Source organism: Mastigoproctus giganteus, chromosome 7, assembly GCF_048544385.1.
Source record: "Mastigoproctus giganteus isolate SK-2022 chromosome 7, ASM4854438v1, whole genome shotgun sequence".
NCBI lineage: Eukaryota > Metazoa > Arthropoda > Arachnida > Uropygi > Thelyphonidae > Mastigoproctus > Mastigoproctus giganteus.
In genome coordinates, this window is record NC_143581.1 from 87,025,853 (window position 1) to 87,043,295 (window position 17,443).

The window sequence follows — 17,443 nt, forward strand, 5'->3', positions numbered from 1 at the left end:
ACAAAAGGGTTACACTAAGTATTGTTGCTTTCTCTGCGAGTGGGATAGTTGTTCCAAGGATATAGAAGAAGAGTTGGCCTCAATGAAAATCATTAACACTTGGAATGAAGAACATAGCATTTAAACCTCTGGTAGATCCAAATAAAGTTTTGCTTCCACCACTCCACAATCAAACTGGAGCTAATGAAAAATTTCGTGAAGGCTTTGGAAATGAATGGTCCTGCATTCATATACTTGCAAGAGAAATTCCCAAGGCTTAATACAGAAAAGATTAAGGCAGGCGTTTTCATTGATCCACAAATAAGGCAACTTTTCAAAGGACACGGTTCAATTGTGTCCATAGTGATAGCGAGAAATCAGTGTGGAAAGCCTTTTGAAATGTTTTGACTGGATTTCTAGGAAATGTTAAAGCCAGCAACTACAGGCAGCTTGTAGACAATCTCATTACTTCTTATGGAATCCTTGGATGCAACATGTCATTGAAGATGCATTCCTTGCACTCATACCTGGATTTCTTCCCACCAAACTGTGGTGCTGTCAGTGATGAACATGGTGAGTGCTTCCATCAAGACATTGCAGCAATGGAACAAAGATACAAAAGCAGATGGAGTGCTGCCATGTTAGCTGATTATTGTTGGATAGTGAAAAGGGATGCTTCTGAGTTAACCCGAGTTAAGCTGAATACAAGCAAAAGGCAAAAAGGTCCCATGTTTGATACAGCACTGTCACATAAAAAAAATACCTTGTATAAATATAAAAAAAACTGCTTTTTTCAAAAACAAGAGCCAATCTTCCATTTAAAGCACTATTTCCATGTTTAGCATCCCAAAATCTATAAAGTAAACTTACTTTCATGCCCGTAACAAGATATAACCTAAAATATGTTGCTCAGTGATATCACTGAAGTTAAAAGAAATAGGTATTTTGAAGTACCAGTTCTCTCAGTATCAGAATGAGACACCTGCAAGATACCATTATGAAAGAAAGAAAGAATTGATGGTCCTTCTAAAAGTGCACAAGGAAGGAAGGTTGAAATATAGCAAATTATCCCAAACAACGCTTGGCATTTGAAAAGTTTGTCAGTAATGTTGAATGTGAGAGATTATTCACCCAGGTGGAAAAAACACTTAAGTTCAGATATCTTTTCTGGTGAAGCTTTAGAAATGCTCTTAATAGTCAGGTCTAAACAGTAGTCTGCTGTTATAAACAAAACTGTGACCTAACACTTCTGAAGAGAGAAGTCAGCAAACATATTTTTCTTTTAACATTCATAATCAGTTGATGTCTAGGCAACCCAAAACAGAAATCCACAGAAGAATGCTAGATATGCAAGCATTTGAAAGCATATTATACTGTAAAGAACCATATGGCTGTATTTTAATATAAAATTGCTTGTTGTAAGCAATTTAATTTTAATGAAATATTAAAATCTAATTAATTTAATTTTGAGTGAAGTGTTAACTATAAAAAATTCTTTCTTTTTCTTAAAATTCTCCTGTTTTCCTCCTATTTTTTTTTTTTTTAAAAACCTGTTTTGGTAAAAAATTCTGTTTTCCTCCTACTTAAACTTAATCAATCCCTAGTGTAGCTAAATGACCTTTTCTAATAGTGTATTTAAGTGTATAAGAAAGTTATCATAAGCAAAATTATTGAAAAATTTTAAATGTAATTGGATTATATAATTAATTGCTGACAGCAGAGTAAGTTCAGAATGTTACAATGGCTTTTATTCCCTTAAGAATAAAAGCTATTATAAAATATTTCAGGATCAATCAATTCTCATTCATATTTACTTTCTTGTGTGGTGTGATGTTAGTGATAATAATATTATTCCAGTAATTCCAGATTACGCTGACCAATAGTGTAGTATATGTTGATATTTAAAAACTGGCTCTCTGAAATTTGCATTTCTTACTTTCATTTTTAGGTAATTTCATTTGTCAATCCAGATAGTGTTGAAAATTTTCTACAGTTTTGCAGCAAAGAAAAAGGGTTCTTTCAGAATGAAAGGGATGCTGATGTCTCTGACATCAAAAACCCAGAAGATGCATGTGAAGGTTTGGTTGAAGTTTTAAGCATTAATAAGAGTAGTTACCAAATTGAAGGTTTTTTTAAAAGTTGGCTTCAAGACAGTAGCACTGATGCAGATCATCTTCGTTTAATAATCATAAGGGAAAATGTGAAAGATCCACTTATTATAAGGTGTGACATACATGAGAGAATGATTAATACAGAATTATTGCCTTTTAACTGTCAGTTTTGCTTGTCCAGTGATGTAGGATTTATTCAGCTTATCACACCAAATCAAGCTAAAATGGTGTCAAGCAAAGTTCCTATCTATTATTTAAATATTGTTGCTATGGTTAAGCAGAGTGGAATATGTGAATCCATCCTATTTGGTCAGCCACTTGTTATTTCTGCCACTCGTTGCTGGAAAATTGAATGGGAAGAAATCGAAAGTAACCAACAAATATTTAATACACTTTGTCGCTTTTTGAAGAAAAGAGAATTGGTACTGTTAGCTAAACGGCATGTTAATACTTCATTGTCTGGCAAACCTGAATTATCTGCAGACAATTTATATGGACTTTTTCCATGTGATGGTTTCACAATGCTTATTAAATCTATTGCGGTAAGGGAAATAATAATGCCTAATATAGATGACTTCCAGGAGGAACGAGTTTCAGCTTCTCAGGAGATAACTGCAAAGACAAATGATTACTTAGAAAGTTTGCAGGTCCTGGATGTATATAATCCTTTATTATTTGAATCAGGCTTATATTCTCAACTGATAGCATCTCTCAATAAGGGTAAGAAAGGTATAAAGGTAAACGTTAATAGGCCACAATTTACACCGCATGATGAAACACACATTACAACACTCTTTAAAAAAAAAAAGAAACAAAATAACACAATGGAATCTCAAAGCACAGATCACACCAGTCATTCCAAAGATCCAAATGCAAATTCTTTTTGTAAAGCTTCATGGTTGTTAACAAGTAATTTTCCAACAGATTTGTGATTTGTAATTCTTCTCTAAATAAAATTATTGCCCTAGTGCACAGTTTGTTATTGATCTATGAAAATAGGTACATAGGAATGATATGAAAGATCTTGCTGTTTTGTAAGAGACATACTTGCTGTTTTAAAGTTAACAAAATAAAAGTTGATACAATAATTTATTTTTAAAAATTCTATTGATACTCTGGAATAGCTATACAACAGGGCAAGTATTAATAACTTCATTGGTAGGGTAGGGCAGTTATTATTATTATTAGCTATATGGTGCAAGGAAGCCTGAGGCTTATGCTGAACCAGCCAAAAAAAAATTCCTGAGTTACCCAGAGAGAGAGAGGGGGGGGGGGTGAATCACCAAGAAAGAGAAGAATGATGATATCCAGCTCAGGACCCTGGGTGTGCCAAGCCCATACTCACCAGATGTGAGCCCCTGGGGTTTTTTCCCCCTATAATAATAATAATATATGATCCATTAATTGCGGACCATGTATTATTATTATTATTATAGGAGAAAAACTGCTGTTATTTTTGTTTTTTGCACCAAAGCAACTAAAGTTTGTGAGATATATATGTTTTCTGTCTGTAAATTGCATGCTATATGGTCAGTTTGCCTATTTTTCCAGAAGGAAAACTAGGGGGGACTGTGTAACCCTTGCTTGAGAAAAATTGACTCATACACAGGGCAAAAAATACAATAAGCCCATAAAAAGTTCCTTCTGTCTCTTGATAGAATTTGAACCCAGGCCTTTTACAATTGGAAGGATAGCAATTGTAAACCATTGTTGAGAAAGTGCAGGAAAGTTATTTCTAGCCCAGAGCCAGAGCTACATCCAACTGTGAACACCTTTGAGGTAATTTCAAACAACAGTTGAAAGCCAGAACAAGATATTTTAGTTCAAGAAGAGAACTAGTCACAGTTTACATGAGGAGTGGAGCAAAGTCCCACTCCTCACATTCTAAAAACTTGCAGAAAGTCTACCCCCATCCTTGTAGGTTGTTGATATAATTAAAATCTGCCTGTGAGTTTAAAATATTTGTTTTACTAACCAGGTATTTCTTCATTTAGTGTCCTAACATATGCTGGAAGATGGTGTATTTCCCATTATATGCTGGACCTTACATGAGGAGTGGAGCAAAGTCCCACTCTCCACATTCCAAAAACTTGCAGAAAGGCCCTTTCCTCTCCCCCCCCCCCATCAGTATAAATTTTCATAATAATTTCTCAATTAAACAACAGAAAGTCCACTGAATATTTTTTTCTTTTATGTAATTTAACTATCATAGTGAGTTTTACATTTATAAACTCCATACTCCCCAAGAGAGAGACTATTTTGGCTATATTGCATTTGTTTGATATTTAAGTAAGTTAAAATCTCCATTCATTATCATATGTGAATTGAAAGGAATTTTAAGTACATCAGCTGTAATTTGGTGAAAAAGTGAGGAGCACAACTCAGATTTAACTAAAAAGCATTTAATGTTTTAATAACTGTTTGAATATTTACAAGATATTTCCCATAAGTGTGTGCTATAAGTTTTTATTGACTTTCTAAATGCCTTAAGATAATTGTAATTTATGATAAAAATTATGACAAAGTGGCACACATTTATTGCTTCTACACTAATGTGTGTATATATAGTAAATAAATTTTAAGCATTGGATTAATATAAATGTTGACATTATAGGTGTAACAGAAACGTGGTGTCAGTCTGATATTGGGGATGTAGAATTGGAACATAGTGATTATAATATGTACAAAAAAAGGACTGATGTGACAGGAGGGTAGGTAAAGGAGTGGAGTGATGCTTTTAGTTAAGAAGCACATAGATTCTGAAACAGTACAATCAGAAGACAATGATTGCTAGTGTTAACATTGAGTCAGTCTGGTGTGACATAAATACTGGGGAAACAAAAGTGAGAGTTGGAGTCTGTTGTAGGTGAAATGACTGCGATGAGTGACAGAATGACTATACAGATAAATAGAGTGGGTGAGAAAATTAGAATGTCTTACCATGATAGTTTTTAATATTCAGATATCAATTAGAATTTGTGGGTTGGCAGCTCACTCAGTAGGAAAACATTTCTCGATTTGTTGGATGACTGCATTCTACAACATTTAGAGAGGCAACAAGAGAAAACAATATTCTTAATCTGGTTATAAGAAATGATTCATCATTTATTAAGAATCTTCAAGTGATAGAACCTTTAGGTGACAGTGATTACAGTGTATTCACGTGAGAATAATCCAAAGAAGTAATTACTGTCAGGGGTAGTGTTTTTGTTTTCACAAAAGGTGATTATAATCGGCCCAGATATTTTTTAAACTCTTTTCAGTGGGACCAACTGATGTTCTTGAAAAATGTAAATGCCAAATGCCAAACCAAACAGGAAGTGTTCATAGAAGTCACTAAGTGTTTTATACCAACTAAGAGACATTGCTCATATAGACCAAAATGGATGTCAGATGAGCTTAGTGGAAGAGAAAGAAAATGCATGGGATGATTATAAATGTCAGAAGGATGCAGAGTCATACAATAAGCATAAACTACTGTGTAATCAATTAGATAGGCTAAGGATGCAAAGAAAAGCAGCAAGAAATTCTTTATGTATGTTAACAACAGAAGGAAACAGATGAATAACATTGGTTCACTTGAGCCTGTACTTGACCGCTGATAAACTGAATAAAGATTTTGCATCTACGTTGATACACGAAGATGCTTTTAGATGTAGGGTTAATAGAAGTCTATGTAGTACTGATTGGAAGTTAAATGATTTTATAATAAATGATATGAAAATAATAGTGGAAAAGAAATGCAGCAAATAAAAGTGAACAAGAAATGTTCTAAACAAGCCGATGGAATCTATCCAGTTATATATACAAGCTGAAACCTGCAGAATGTTATCTGTCTGTCCCCTCTTATAGTTATATGAATAAGGGGAATGATGCCATCATCTGTCTACCCCCCTCTAATAGTTATATGAAAGGGGAATGATGGCATCAGCATTTAGCTTATTCAATCCATTAAAAACCTTAACACTGCAATCAGATCTTCTTGCAGTTAGTTTCCAGATGCTGCAGTTTGCAGAAATGAAGCCTCTCTTGGTAAGGGTATACCTTTGTTCCCTTCACTAATCTCGTTGACCTTTTCTGCACCCATTCCAACAAATCAACATCCCTCCCAAAGTGCAGCTTCCAGACCTGTATACAGTACTCAAGATGTGGCCTAACCATTGCTTTGTACAAAAGGGATATTTTAATGAGAAATTATTTGGACGTAATATGGTTAGCCAGTTGCAAGATAACGTTAATCCACCAGAAATGCAATTCACATTGCATTTCTGGTGGATTAATAGTACAGAACATCCTAGCCAAGAAATCACAGAAAGAGTAACAGCTTATTTTTCCTGTGTGTGAGCTATTAAATTCCGAAAAAAAAAAAAAAAATTAAAAAACTCAAATTTATCATGAATAACTTTTAATAAATAAAATGAATATATTAAAAAGCAATGATATTTTATACTCAACAAGTTTGACACAATTAAAATTACAAAGCAAAATACAGATTGTGCATAAAATAATTTCTAATGGTGAATTTAAATTTTATCAATGGATATATTTATTTATTGCCTCAAAAAAAATACAAAATATTTTGATTTGATATGCTGGCCCACTCTGTTTCTCTGCACAATTGTTCATTATAGTCATGGGTGCTGGCAGGATCTTTTACAAGGTGGTGCAAGTAGGAATACATTTTTTTTCCACCAAATTTTCGAATATATGCAATATTTTAATTATGTCAAGTTTGACCGAGTTACGTGTACAGCCGAGCCAATATTTTGTGATTAGTGGGAGAAAGTACTTGTATTTTGAAAGAAATCAATTTGTATTGTTTTAATGTTTTAATAAATTAATAAAAATATTAAAAATTGTATATTACTTCGAAATCCAAAAGTGGTGCATTTGCACCACCATGCACCATACTGCCGGCACCCACGATTATAGTTATTTGGCTTATAAACATACTCAAACTCTCATTTTTGTTTTTCCAGTGTTTATGCCACACCAGTCTGATTCACCATTACACTGGCCATCCTTAACAACCAGTTGCACTGTCTTAGGTTCTATGTACTTCCTAAACATTTCCCCTCCTCACCTGTCTGTCCTTTATTTTACTCACCAGATTCAAATTCTGCATTCCCTGTCTGAGTGTCACTATGCTTTTGATTTCCCTCTAATGTCCAGATTTGACAACTTCACTAGTACTTTAATTTCATAAAGATAATTTACAATCCACTTAGTATTAATATATAAGAGAGAGTATGTGTGCCTGTTTTTGCTCTTGATAACCATAACACAGCCCATATATTTGCTTGTGCTATGATAACCCTTAACAGGAATTGTAATACCCCACACTTTGCTCCTCAGGCTGCTGCATGTCCTATTAGAAGAAGCACAAAATTAATCAATCATCAATTTCATCTCTGTTTGCAGCTGCTGTTAAACTATTAGTCTGCATATCATCTCTTCCCCCCCCCCCAAAAGCTAGCAGTTCTCTGACCACACTAAAGCAAAAAAAATTAATTATCAATTCAGAAATTCAAATCCACAAATTTAAAATGATAGCATCTGATAATGATGATCTGGATGTCCAAGTACATCCCAATTATATGTTGCACTGAAAAGAGATACTTCTGAAATAAATCATACAATATCAAACTCAAAAAGAATCGCACAGGTGAGCACACTAAAACCAACTGTTCACAATATTTTTAATGAAAGTCATCACATAGGTGTAAAAATTACATATAAAACAACTATTTAATTAATAGACAACAGAGCAGCAATGGCTGAATACGTTCTACATTATAAGTAAATTAGTTTAGAAATGGAAGAATTACCTCTATGATGTTTTGCCGAACACTTCACTTCAGTGCTGATACTCTCTGTAGTTGAATAACTATACAAATCGATTACATGTATTCCACTCCCTTGTAGACAAGATCGGTGATCCAATGCACCATAGAATCGGGGACCTGCAGACTCCAAGCTTGACCTCAAAATACATCGATGATATTATTTTCATATTATCGATCTTTGAGCGAGACAATACAATACGTCCGTATTTTAAAAACAATTTAAATGCTTAATACTTAGGGACCAAATAAATACAAAGCAAATCCATACTTTTAATACTTTAAAAACTAATATTATTAAAACATAAAAAACATTAAGAATCCTCTAAAATATTAAGAGGCTAAGGAATTTTGTTACTTCCCTGAAGTGGACGGGGCTTTTCGACCAGGGTCACAATCACAGGAAAGTGAAACCACGAGTATTGCTGGGGAATTTTATAGCATGGAGATCAGCTGCAGTCCTGGCACATGCGCATGAAGGGCCATGAATCTGAGATGGGATAGTGGTGACGTACATTGACTGAATTTTGATGTAATTTAATTTCAGGTGTCTCTGAAATTAACAGTTTGGTATAATCACGTTGGATGCTGAGAATTTTTGCTTCATTGAATAGAACGGTGTGGTCTTCACTGATTGCATTTAATGCGAGTTCTGAAGCCGAGGAGCGAGATGAGAGGACAGATGTTGAATGTTGTCTCATTCTCATATTGAGTGTACAACAAGTGGATCCCTGGTATGTGGAGTTGTAATCCTTGCAAGATACATTGTAGACTAAGTCATTTATTGGAATGTGGAAGAGGATAGGACTTTGTTGATTTTGGGCCGGTGTGTAGTTTTGTTGTGGGTTTAGCTATCATTTTGAATTGTGTGTCATTGAAAATACTATTTAGTTGGTGCCTCCATAGCCAGGTGGGAAGGAGCAGCAGTGCGTAACACACGCTTCTTGATTAGACCGGGGTTCGAGCCCGTCACCACCAAATACGGAGGATGCGGAAAGGTCAGGGAATGACCGCCGCATATCCCGAAGCAATATGGCCTTAGTTGCCAATGCTCCTAAAAACCAAATAACTAACTATTTAGTTGTTTGAACCATTCAGTATACAGTAAAGCAATAAAATATTTTTTTTATGTTATTATTGTTGATAACAGGAGAGGTATCACGTAATGTGTTTTTTGCTTGTACCCTTATTTCATTTATAATAGGAAATCTGTTTTGAAATCTGTTTTGTAGCATTTGTATTTCTGTGTTTAAGTCTCATTCAGATGGTGAGTATTTGTAGGTATTAAGAAATTGATTAAGGATGATGGATATTTTATAGGTGAAGGGGTGGTAGCTGTTGTAATGAAGAAGCATTCCAGTTTTGGTGGCCTTTCTGTATATGCTAAATTGAATTTTGTTCATAACCCGTGTGAGGGTGAAATTTAAAAAATGTAATGATTTTTTTTTGGTATATTCGGATTCTAGAGTGAAGCTTAATCTTGCATGGATATTATTTAAGTTTTGTACATCCGTAATAAATTAAGAAAATACCTTCACCCTAACGATGGTCAACTTGAAAACCACTATAAATTTTCATTTTCATCACAGAGCATTAGCTTTGGAAATTAGAGACTGTCACAGAAATAAACTAAACAAGCTATCCCAGATACCTGACATTCCACACGCTAATTACCCCAAACCACCACTCTCAACTTGCGGCACAGCTTCCCAGCTGTGCCGCAAGTTGAGAGTGGTGGTTTTTTTTTTTTTTTTTTTTTTTTTGGCTGGTGCAGCATAAGCCATAGGCTTTCTTGCACCATACGGCCGTTACTAATACTAATACTAATCTCTCAAAAAGCTCCCTAACCCGTGACAAAATTTTGCTTCTGTCCAAAGGCTTAAACTACAATCTAATCCCCCCCCCCACAATATGCCCAAGAAACAACTTGTTATAGACATCGAATTTGTACTTCAGAAAGTCCCACAGAAAGACAATCATTCAACAGATAAACCAAGTAATGAACAACCTTAAAAGCCCGTGCCTCACCAAATTAAATAGTAAAGAAATCTCAGCACTACGTGACCTTCAAAAAAACAAAGATATGATACAAAAAGCATACAAAGGCAATACAATTGTAGTTTTAGACAAGCAAGATTATATCAACAAATTAAATTTCATAGTATCTGATACTTCCACTTACGAAGAAGTCAATCCAGACCTTTTTTCCAATTTAGTCAACCAATATAATAAGAATTTAGCAACATACTGAAAAAAACAATTACATTACAATGGCCCAGTTAAAACAAAAGCTAGGACGTACAATATATCCACACTTTTTGGCCAGGTCAAACTACATAAGACAGGTTTTCCCTCATTTGTCCCATCGTTTCACATAAACATTTTGCATTCTCAGCGTTAGCTTCCTACATATATAATATAGTCAAACTGCTCAGACAAATCATAAAATTTAGAATAAAAAAAAACTATGATTCGATATTTAACATCCTAAAAGATAAAACATTCAAAGATAATGACAACCTGTTTTCCCTAGATGTCACCTCATTATATACCAACATGAACATCGCATACACCCTGGATATCGTGTGGGACATGCTAAACAAAGACCTCCTACCAATTAACCATACAAAACTCCTGATTACTGCTATATTCGACCTGATAAAACTTTTAACTGAAACCAATTATATCACCTTCCTAGGTAGTCTTCAAACAGGTTTATGGCCTACCCATGATGTTAAATCTAAGTGGTTTTCTTGCAGAAATATACCTTACCAATATTGAAACAATACATTTAACTCCCTCCGTAGCTGAGTGTGCAGGAGCGGGAGTGCAGTAGCACACGCTCTTTGAGTAGACCGGGGTTCAAGCCCCTGACTGCTGAATATGGTCGATCTGCCAACCCGCACTGGACCAGCGTGGCAGATTATGGTCCATTTCTCTCAGCATGAATTGTTGAGGAGGCTTCCATCCTGCAGTGGGTTGATAATGGCTGCACTTTACTTTTTTTTTTACTTCCGCAGATCACCTACTATGGTAGATATCTGGACGATATATTCTAATTAATCAGATCTTTTGTAAAATTAAAAGATTAGCGTCAATTTTGTGTAAAATTAAAAGATTAGAAATTGCCTACAGTAAGGGTAAAGATACAGCTCAACAACATAACAGATCAAAATCGTTAAATGACTTAATACTTTATAGCTAAAAATACTAGGCAGTGGATAGAGATAGATGTATTGTTATTTGGTTTTTAGGAGCATTAGCAACTAAGGCCATATTGCTCCGGGATATGCGGTGGTCATTCCTTGACCTTTCCGCATACTCCGTATTTGGTGGTGACGGGCTCGAACCCCGGTCTAATCAAGAAGCATGTGCTACGCACTGCTGCTCCTTCCCACCTGGCTACGGAGGCGCCCAAAGATAGATGTATTGGACAAGCTAGTTAGAAATTATAATAATCTTATCATAGATCTATTAAAACATAGGCTATAGAATCCAATAAAGTTGAAAATAAAAAAGGCAGTCTATAATAATCTTTACAGAAAGAAATTATTAGAATCTAAGCTAATTTTCGTATTGGTGATAAGCTTAAAGTAAATATAAAGATTATTTGATATAAGGTTATTTACCTAACTTTACTGAGGAAGTATTTGTTATTTCTGAATTACAAGGTTTTATGAACAGGAATTAGTACAATTTAGTAAGAAAGATGATATTTTCCAGATAGAAAAGCTTATTAGAAAGAAAGGTAATAAGTACCTTGTTAAATGGAAAACATTATTCAGATTATTTCATGGATAGATAAAAAAAAAAAATTACTTTTCAATTAAATAATGTCCCTGAGCTAATGTATGAATTTTTTCAGATATTTCTGGATTTTGTCAGATCTTTGCTTTGTATTATATTCATAGTTCTTTATAATGAATTAGACATTTTCTATGTTATTGATTATTCTGTTTTTAATTTTACATTTTTAAATTCCTTTTGATTTCTTTTCCACGTCATCACCAGTTTATTTGCATCCATTTTTCATCTTAAACTTATAATAAATTCAATGATAATTTTTCCAACTGTTTACTGATTTACTCTAGATAGGTATTTCCTGAATAATTTGATGTATCAATGTACTTTACCATTTTTTCATATCTTCATAGAAATCATCAGTATTAATATCATATATATAGCTGTCTGTAGCTGTGCATGTGTAATGATTGTTTGTTTGTTATTTGATTTTTAGGAGCATTAGCAACTAAGGCCATATTGCTCCAGGGATATGCGGTGGTCATTCCCTGACCTTTCCGCATCCTCCGTATTTGGTGGTCACAGGCTCGAACCCCGGTCTAATCAAGAAGCGTGTGCTACGCACTGCTGCTCCTGCGCACCTGGCTACGGAGGCGCCGCATGCATGTGTAATGAGCTTATTAGCATTAGTAGAGGCATATGATGCAAGAAAGGAAGCTTATGTAGAATCAGCCAAAAAAACCCTTCTCATTTCACCCATCCATTCACTCCAAATGTTTGTCTAGTTCTGCCTTGAACTTATTTAAGTTGCTGACCTCCACTACAACAGATGGAAGTTTGTTCCAACTAACAACCACCCGCTGGCTAAGGGCAAATTTCCGCACATCTATTCTATAATTGTCTTTCCTCAGTTTGAATTTATGCCCCCTCAGGTGAGCAATCTGAGCAAGAGGAAGAATCCTATTACCATTGAGTTTGCTCAATCCATTCAAGGCCTTATACACCTCAATTAGATCACCTCGCAGGTGCCTAGTCCTCAGATGCTGCAATTTGCAGAACTTATGGCTTTCTTCGTAACACCTACCCTTTGTTCCACTCACCAATCTCATTGCCCTTCTCTGCACTTGTTCCAACAGCTCTACATCTTTCCTAAAATGAGGCCTCCAGACCTGTATACAGTAGTCAAGGTGTGGCCTGACCATTACCTTATACAAGGTGACAATCACTCCCTTGTCCCTGCTACCAAAATTCCTGTATTTCATTGACAAGACACCATGAGCTACTCTTCCTGCCTTTTTGCACCGCTCAGAAAACTTCATATCTGATTGCACAATTACCCAAGGTCCTTTTCATTCTCTACTACCCTGAGTGTAGTACCACTCAGATGATATGTTAATCTGGGGTTACTGCTACCCATATGCAGTACTTTACATTGGTCAATGTTAAACTTCAGTTGCCACCTCTCAGCCCATCTTTTACAGATACTGTTGCAGTAGTGTTCTATCATTACCATCATTAACAAACCTGCCAACCTTCGTATCATCTGAAAACTTAGACATTAACCCTGATATACCTTCATCAATATCTTTGATATATACTAAAAACAAAAATGGCCCCAACGCTGAACCCTGGGGGACTCCACTAATAACATTAGTCCATGAAGAGCTGTGTCCAATGATAACCACTCTCTGTCTTTTCCCACTGAATCATCCTTTTATCCATTGCATCAACTTGCCCTTAATGCCATACTGCTCCAATTTGTACAGTAGTTTTATATGTGCCACAGTATCAAAAGCTTTCCTAAAACCAAAGTATATGATATCAAAATTATTCTTTTCCTCCAGTTCATTTGTGACCACATCATAGTATCCAGTCAAATTTTTCAGACAAGTCTTCCCCTTAACAAACCCATGCTGTGTGTGAACTGTAACTGCAGTCTTGTCCAGATGATCCTGCTTCGCTTTATTTAACCTGACTCCATTATTTTGCCGGGAACAGAAGTTAAACTAACAGGTCTGTAATTACTCGTGTCACCCTTTGATCCCCCCCCCCTTTGTGAATTGGAGATGCATTTGCACATCTCCATGGGGACTTCCCTCGAGTCCAAGGAAGCTTTCATAATTATGGCTAAAGGTTTGCTTACTTCCTTTGCTGCCTCTTTTAATATAACTGGATAGATCCCATCCACTCCAGGTGCCTTCCTTATGTTCAACTTCAACAATTTCTCCTCCACTTTGCTCTCAGTTATTACAAAATTGCTTAGCTCCCTGTTAAAATTTGATAAACGTCTGGCATTCCCCTCCTTGAGTAACTCCTTATGTGTGAATGTAGATGCAAAATACTCATTCAGTTTATCAGATACCTGAATATGATCATCAAGAGTCAAACCATCAATGTTAAGTGGACCAATCTGATTCATCCCTTTCCTTCTAGAGTTTACAAAAGGAAAGAACTGTTTGCTGTTTTTCTTTGCATCCTTTGCCAAAGATTTCTCGTAATCTGCCTTTGCCTGAGTAGCCTCCTTTGTGACTTTATTACAGACTAGTTTATATCTGCCATAGGCTTCTGTATCGCCTGATAATTTATATGCACCCCATGCATTTTTCTTCTCTGCCACAAGTCTCATTAATTCATCTGATATCCATTTAGGCCAAATCTTTGAACAATATTTTTTAGTCGGTATGAAAAGCCTAGTACCCTGTTGTTGTTATTTGGTTTTTAGGAGCATTAGCAACTAAGGCCATATTGCTCCGAGGATATGTGGTGGTCATTCCCTGACCTTTCAGCATCCTCCGTATTTGGTGGTCACAGGCTCGAACCCCGGTCTAATCAAGAAGCATGTGCAATGCACTGCTGCTCCTGCCCACCTGGCTATGGAGGCGCCCCTAGTACCCTGTTAGTTAGTTATTTGGTTTTTAGGAGCATTAGCAACTAAGGCCATATTGCTCCGGGATATGCGGTGGTCATTCCCTGACCTTTCCACATCCTCCGTATTTGGTGGCGACGGGCTCGAACCCCGGTCTAATCAAGAAGCCTGTGCTATGCACTGCTGCTCCTTCCCACCTGGCTACGGAGGCGCCTCCCTAGTACCCTCCAAGATTAAATAGTCCCTGAAGGCTTCCCATTTAGAATTCACCATTGATAATGTTATCAGTTGATCTCACTATATAGAATTTAAAAACTCTCTGAGACCACTGTAGTCACCTTTACGAAAGCAAAAACCCTTCCCCTTACCCCTGATGGTAGTTCCATTTTAAAGTAAATCCCACATCAGTACACTGTGATTGCTGCCACCTAGTAGTTTATCTGCAGATTCTAAATGTATGAAGAATCTCTGCTGATAACCAGACCATCCAATAAATCCACAAAAGTCTTGCTAGTGTGTGAGTGACCAACCCACAAGTACCAGTCAGTATCCGGAAAGTTAAAATCCCCCATTATAAAACAATATGATTTACTGGTCTACTCTATTTCTCTGCACAATTGCTCATTATACTCATCAGATACTTTAGTCCTATAACACACACACACACACACTTACTCTCATTTTCCCTTTCCCAGTGCTTATGTCACACCACACTGACTGAACATTGCATTGTTCGCCAATGTCAATCGGATGCACTTCCTTAAATTGTATATGTTTCTTAACTAACAGCATAACCCCTCTTCTCTTCCTGTCCTGTCTATCCTTTCTGTACACATTGTACTCCCCAAATTCCAGTTCTGCCTTCCTTATATCTGTGTGACACCACGTCTCTGATATTCCAATAATATCTGCCTTTGATATTTTGAGCAATACCTCAAATTCATCAAATTTATTTACCAAACTCCTAGCATTGATGTACACACAAGTATACATGCACCTGTTCTTATTCTTAGCTACCCTAACACAACCCATGTGTTTACTTGTACCACAATGACTCCCAGCAGTCTCTGAAATATCCTACATTCTGTTTTCCAGACTGCTGCTCATTCCAATAGAAGCAGTGCAAGAATCACTTTCACCTCTGCCAGTGGCTACTATTAATCTATTAGTCCTTGTATCCCCCCAAGCTAGCAGTTTTCCAACCCAACTAATGCAGCCTCGATAGCATCATCAACTCTTTGTTGTTTTTCTTTGCATCCTTTGCCAAAGATTTCTCATAATCTGCCTTTGTCTGCGTAATCTTCTTTGTGACTTGGTTACAGACCAGCTTATATCTATCATAGGCTTCCATGTCACCCATTAATTTATATGTATCTCATGCATTTTTCTTCTCTGCCATATGTTTCATTAGTTCATCTGATATCCATTTAGGCCTAAACCTTGAACAATATTTCTTAGTTGGTATGTAAAGTCTAGTAGCTTCCAAGATAAATTCTTTGAATGCCTCCCATTTTGAATTTGCTGTTGGTAACATCATCAGTTGGTCCACCATACAGAATTTTAATACTGTCCCAGACCACCATAGTCACCTATGCGAAAGCAAACATCCTTCCCTTTACCTCTGATGGTAGTTACCTCTTTGAGTAAATCCCACTTCAGCACACTGTGATCACTGCCACCTAGTGGTTCCTTTATCTGCAGATTCTTAATGCATGAAGAATCACTACTGATAATCAGATCAAGAGTATTACTCCCTCTAGTTGCCTCCATAACATGCTGATGTAGAAAACAATCATCCAAAAAATCCACAAAAGCCTTGCTAATGTGTGAGTAACAAACCCACAAATTCCAGTCAATATCTGGGAAATTAAAATCCCCCATTATAAGACTCTCTGATTTACTGGCCCACTCTATTTCCCTGTACAGTTCCTTATTATACTCATCAGAGTCATTAGGCCTATAACACACTCCTACTCTCAATTTTGATCTCCCAGTGCTTATGTCACACCAAACTGACTCGACACTGCATTGTCCAGCGATGTCGACTGGCTTCACTTACTTGGATTTTATGTGTTTCTTAACTAATAACATAACCCCTCTTACCTTCCTATCTTGTCTATCCTACCTGTACACATTGTACTCCTCAAATTACAGTTCTGCATTCCTTATATCTGTGTGGCACCACGTCTCTGATATCCCAACAATATCTGCCTTTGATGTTTTGAGCAATACCTCAAATTCATCAAATTTATTTACCAAACTCCTAGCATAGGTGTATACGCAAGTATACATGCACCTGTTCCTATTCTTAGCTACCCTTTTAGCAGTGGCAAATGCAAGGAGGCAAGCTTATTTAGCATCAGCCATAAATAAAATAAACGCCTCCCGTATCACCTATTGATTCCCTCCGATAGTTTGTATAGTTCTTCCTTGGATTTATATAAGCTATAAACTTCCACGACAACAGATGGAAGTTTGTTGCAGCAGTCAACCGCCTGCTGGCTAAAGGCAAACTTCTGCACATCTATTTTACAACCATCCTTCCTCAGTTTGAACTTGTGTCCCCTCGTTTGTGTGTATTTGAGCAAGAGAAAGAATCCCATCAGCACTGAGCTTGTGCAATCCATTCAAAGCCTTAAACACCTCAATCGGATCACCTCACAGGTGCCTAGTCTCCAGAATTGCAATTTGGAGAACTGAAGCCTTTCTTGGTAAGAGCATGCCTTTGTTCCCCCCCTAACCACTCTCATTGCCCTTCTCTGTACTCGTTCCAGTAGCTCCAGTACCTTCCTATAATGAAGCCTTCTGACCTGTGTGCAGTACTAAAGATGTGGCCTGGCCATGGCCTTATACAATGGGATAATCACCTTATCCCTGCTAGCAAAATTCCTGTATATCATTAA

General features: G+C 36.4%; 1 protein-coding gene across 1 annotated transcript in view; it reads left to right on the forward strand.

Annotated features, from left to right (window-relative positions):
* The window catches only part of LOC150083047 (meiosis 1 arrest protein-like), a 66,847-nt gene extending 63,825 nt beyond the window's left edge, over positions 1–3,022 (forward strand). The window contains exon 2 of the mRNA XM_090378372.1: positions 1,928–3,022. Coding sequence (XP_090234498.1) covers positions 1,928–3,022 — 1,095 coding nt within the window. The remainder of the gene's footprint in view (positions 1–1,927) is intronic.
* The last annotated feature ends 14,421 nt before the right edge of the window (positions 3,023–17,443 follow it).